Source organism: Petromyzon marinus, chromosome 16 (genome assembly GCF_048934315.1).
Source record: "Petromyzon marinus isolate PM22_M1 ecotype Great Lakes invasive population chromosome 16, UKy_Petmar_22M1.pri1.0, whole genome shotgun sequence".
NCBI classification, from domain to species: Eukaryota; Metazoa; Chordata; class Hyperoartia; order Petromyzontiformes; family Petromyzontidae; genus Petromyzon; species Petromyzon marinus.
Genome location: NC_133682.1, coordinates 17,540,514 through 17,545,867, shown reverse-complemented (window position 1 = coordinate 17,545,867; position 5,354 = coordinate 17,540,514). Strand labels below are relative to the sequence as shown.

Sequence of the window (5,354 nt, the reverse complement as noted above, 5' to 3'; positions counted from 1 at the left end):
GAGTACAGTATTCTATCACAGCGTTAAATCCATCTGAGTCATTGTTTGCGTAGCTTTCTGGTGGATCGTCAAACCCGCTGAGATCCACCAGAATGAATCGCGGTGCTTGGTGGATTAATACCGCTGCTCCGTTGGCATCTCGTGGCCATACCGCAGCCTGTATCTACTGTAAATTTAATCTTCATATTAAATAGAGGCTACAACAAATGTGAATATTGTTGTTGTTGTCTCCCTGTACCGTTACAGATACTCAGATGTGATTGTGCACCGGCTGCTGGCCGTGTGCGTGGGCGCCGACCCCACGTACCCGGCGCTCACCGACAAGCAGAATCAGCAGCAGCTCTGCAACAACCTCAACTACCGCCACAAGATGGCGCAGTACGCCCAACGCTCGTCTGTAGCTTTCCACATGCAGGTGGGAGGCGGAAGTGTGGGCCACGTGGAGCTTGCACGGTGTGTGCTTAGGCACCTGATAATGCGTCCATTCGTCTCTTGAAAACCATTTTTAAGGTCACGAAAGCAGGCATCGTGTTGTGCGTGTAGTAAGAATCAATTGTTTTCTATTCGCACGCTTACGTGTGGTGGTGCCGTGGCTGTACTGGTTGGCTACACTTGACATTGCTTTTCAGCATTCTTCTGTGTTTGCTGAAAAACCTGGTTACTTGGCACATTTGCCCATGATGTGACAACTTTATTTGATTGGCTCTGTCAGGTGATGGAGGATTATAGTCAATACAATTGACATTATACCTTCACGATTGAACTCAAAATAATCCCCATGACATGATGCCAATAGCACAACTGGAATTAATTAGCGGGGGGATGCAGAAAAATACCTTAAATTTTGTTAAATAATTGTGGGCCTGGTAAGTGATGCGCGTGTGTCTGCTCTTGGCAACGTAGCGGTGATTAACGGCTGCTGTTGTTGTGGTCTTAGTTGTTCTTCAAGAGCAAGGGAGTGGTGAGCGAAGAGGGCTTCGTGCTGTTTGTGCGCAAGAACGCCGTGGTGGTGCTCATTCCCAAGTATGGCTTGGAGGGGACGGTTTTCTTTGACTCCAAAGATCTCAAGCTCAACGTTACCTTCGACGAGGAGGTAGGGCATGTGTTCACTTAACCGGGAGGCATTGGCATTTTCCGAACGGCTGAATTCTGCATTTAAACCCAGGACTGGCTTAATGCACTGGGACCCAAGCCCCCTGACCATCTCTCTACGATTAGGTTTCTATCAGACACACAGACACTTGGTTTAAGGTGGAAGAACGCAGTGAGATACGAAGCTCCGTTTTTTTGCCATTTGGCAGTGTGGACTATTACAGAGGAAGTTACACCGGTGGATACATTAGAGCCGGATGGCTCACAGGGCTATACCAAAATAAACTGAAACTGAATTTAATGATGTAAATGCGTTTCAATTATAAAACGGTCACAATTAAATATGCTTTGGAAATAACTGCCATGACGGAGCCCGTATTGTCACGGAGTGGACATCAGATTAAAAATACAGTAAAATCCCTCAGATCCGGAAGAATTATAGAGAAAATCTAATGCTTTCTGTAAACAATGAGGAACTCAAAGGGCAGAAAAGTACTTGTAGAATAAAAACAAATAAGGGAAATAGTAGTTGATGCAAAAAGTGATCTCTAGATGGCAAAAAGCACATGTGTGACCAGTGGATCCGGTCCTTTCCAGCATGCCTTGCATGCCGCATTACATTGTCACTCTGCGTGGATAATGCACACAGCCTAATTTGGACCAGAAGCTCAAAAGGGCTTCTCATGCCTGGTTTTCAGCTCGCGCTGAGGTGGCCCAAGCGGTATTGCATTCGCTGTGTGTTGTGGAGGTTTGCGTTTCAAACTCGGTGGCCACTCCGGTTAATACTGTGGTGTGTATTAAGCGTAAAATATTTACAGGCTATCCGCTTTAACAGTGTACGTTAAAAGATCCTGTAACGTTATTCGTGTGCCAGCATCATGGTTCAAGGTTGGCAAATTACATGCAAATTACTTATTTGGGGAGCACATATCAATCGTTCGCCTCCTTTTACAAAGACGTAGCAGTGACCTTGAATGCAAACGTTTTGAGAATCAGTGAGGCTTTTCTGAGTGACCCATGTAATAGTATGAATAATAACGTTGGGTTTACGTCAATCCGTGCTTGTGTGCAGGGCACTTGGCAGAGAGCAGTCAGCGGTAGTGTAGTGGTTAGCGCTCTGCGCTACGATCCCGGCGACTTGGGTTCAATTCCTTCGCACGGTCAACACCAGTGATGATTATCTGAACCGGTCCTGGGCCTCCCCTAGGTTGACTCGGAACTCAATTGAATGCCTGGTGCGGTGTGTACACATCGCCACTGGGAAGACAAAGGCGGCCGGGCATGGCGCTGGCGACCCACCCCCTTGTGTGCCGTGCCGGCCTTCATCTGTCCTCCTCGCCAACAGCACTTGCCCCAACAGTCTGTTAAGGCTACATTGGAGATATGTCTTTGTGTTTTGTGTAGGGCCCCACGCTGTGCGTGGAGGGCATCGCGCTGAACATGTTCGACCGCGTGTGCGTGCGCGTGTCGCTGGATTCGTCCAACCTGCAGCACCAGCGGATCCGCATGCACCTCGTCCGCCCGGAGGTACTCACCGTGCGGCGCGACACGCAACCTCGGAATACCACCGATTTGTATTGTGACCATGCTGCTGTTGCTGCTTGCTGCGCCAGCAGTAGTGCACAAAAAACAAACGCTCGCCGCATCGGAACGTCAGCGGGCCGAAAATTAATGACACAAGCCACAGCATAGCGCTTGTTGCCACTCAACCCAAACTGTGGGACCGTATAGTAAACCCATAGAGACACAGAGATACATAGGAGATACAGAGAGACCCATTATGATTCCTAGAGATTCATAGAGACTCATACAGATACATAGCAGTGCATTAAAAACAAGCTACTGTACGATTGTGGCCATGCAACCCAAACTATGGACCACATTTTACACCACTGTAGTCTGCGCTCCTTCAATGGAGGGGGTGGCAAGATGACACAAACTCTCTCCTGAGGCTCTCCCGTGGCTATCAGACCCATACATTGGCATTTAGCCCCTGAACGTAATACCCTTATAACACAGGAATAAAATATAAACTCTGGTCTTGGATGGAAAAAATATGTTTAGCTAGCATTTTGAGCTGCAGTCTGTTGTCCTATACCTCCTGTAACTGGCAAATTGGATATAACGCGATGATGAATGTATGAAGGAATGCATTTTTTGTATAACGCGGATCCGAACTGGATTTAACTCGGTTGAATGAATGGAACTACGTCGCGCGAGTAGGAATAAGCGGTCGTAACGGCTGCCTCGGCGTAGCATCACACAAGGCGGGATGCTGCTGGATGCTTCTAGATGCTACCCACGTTTCTTAGTCTTTGTTCAGCCTGTGTTACGCATCTCACGCGTTATTGCGGACTGCGCTTTACCCCATATAATATATATTATTTATTATAACACGATTTTTCCAAAACGTGGTGTTCTTGAGGTACGCAACTACCGTATTATAGAACAGACTGTATATCCAAAGACTATGGGATACTATCCCTACCTATATCAGTTGTGACTGTCCGTGTGTTTAAATCCAGCTTGAAAACGTCGTTATTAATTGGCTTTTCCTGGATTCTGATTGGTTATTACTGTGAGGGGAATCATTATAATTAGCTTTTATTGCATTTTGCATGCTGTGTAAAGTGTCAGTATCACTATCATTGTTATTATCGGCTTTTACTTTATTTGTATTGGCTTGTATCTATACTTGAGTAGTTTTTTAATGTCCAGTGCTTTTTTGAGATGTTTCGATATGCAAGGTGCTGTATAAAATAGATTTTTATTATGGCCCTAGTTCATTGCACAAGAAGGGCCATTATCTGAAACGTGACCTATTTAAATGATCGTTTGGGGCTGTTGTTGATGAATGCGAGTTCTCAAGATACCAAGCTAAGTCAGGGTGTGGGAGCCTTGGTAGATATCAGATTTCTTAACAAAACTCCATGAGTCTGTTCTGCATGGGTTTCCTCCAGGTTCTCTGGTTTCCTCCCATATCTAAAAATAAGCATGCGTTGAAACTGGTATTAAGGTAGTTTACGTATCGCCATGGGTGGCAGGGTGGCACATTGGTAAACCCTTGCGTCTTGCAGCAAGAAAACTGGGTTTGATTCCCAACTAGAGTGTTACTGTGTGGAGTTGTTAAGTTTTTCAGTGTTAATAAGTGTAATAATAACGTATCACTTGTGTTGGAAATACCCGCATGTGTGTGTGTGAGAGCATTGGTGTAGTGGTTAGCACGCTGCGCTATGAACCCGGCAACCCAATTCCCACTCACCGCCAACACCAGTGAGGATTATCTGAACTGCTGTTTTGCCTACCCAAGGTCAACTCTTTCTTAAATGAGTACCTGGTGCAGTGTGTAAACATCAGCACTGGGGAGAGGTGTTGGCCACTTACCCCCTCGTGGGCCATGCCGTCTAACAGCAGCACAGTCTGTTAAAGGCTTATTTGGGTGACTATCTTTGTTGTACGTTTGTGCCATTTGTGTGTCCGCTGTCACAGATTCCAGGCTACAACCCTGCGGAGTCCACCCCATGGGGCTCGCCTTCTCCCCGGCCTAAGAAACCCAGACAGCACTAGTGTATCGTCGATGCGGTGTCAACAAGATGTCGGAGCAGGTGCATGAGTGGGCACACACTCTGGGTTTTACATCTGCAGAGTTAATTAAGTGTACATTGTGCTCGCAAGCAGAGGTGAACAATTGAAAAAAGCAGTGGCGGTTATGAGAATTGCTACCCTGAAGTAACAGACGGTTTGCACTCTGAACTTGCAATCCAGAGGTCACCGGTTCTTTGTTCTCCTGTCGCAGCGGTTCAAACGGTAGCGCAATTTTTTTATTTAGAATTTTTACCTTGCCAACCAGTACAATCAGCCAATTAAGGTGTATACGCATCAAGATGTATGAAAGGTTTAGGATATATTCTTAGTTCTTTCGGTAAAGTCGCGTTGAAGGGAAACAATAAAATAATATATATTTTATTATTACGTTGAAGGGAAACAATAACATAATAAAATATATATTTTATTATTATTTTATTGTTTCCTTTCAACGTGACTTTATCGAAAGAACTAAGAATATGAATTACTGCAGTCACGAAAGCTTTAAATCAAAGGTTTAGGATATCTTATGCCCAACTTCTTTGCCAGCCAAGACACTGACCCCCTTGTGATGAAGGTGATTTCACAAAAATATTGGTTACTGAATCGGTGGTGTTTATTGACTAACGCAGCAGCGTCCAACCCACAAAGCACTGTGATCCATTCTGGTATATCTC

The 5,354-nt window shown here is 45.5% G+C and overlaps 1 protein-coding gene across 1 annotated transcript; it reads left to right on the top strand.

Moving 5' to 3' along the window:
* Nucleotides 1–873: 873 nt before the first annotated feature.
* LOC142924701 (exosome complex exonuclease RRP44-like) lies at nt 874–5,083 on the top strand. Its single transcript, XM_076067356.1, has 4 exons — nt 874–879; nt 938–1,093; nt 2,497–2,619; nt 4,582–5,083. The coding sequence occupies exons 1-4, from the start codon at nt 874–876 to the stop codon at nt 4,657–4,659; spliced, it is 363 nt and encodes a 120-aa protein (XP_075923471.1). The 3' UTR covers nt 4,660–5,083.
* The last annotated feature ends 271 nt before the right edge of the window (nt 5,084–5,354 follow it).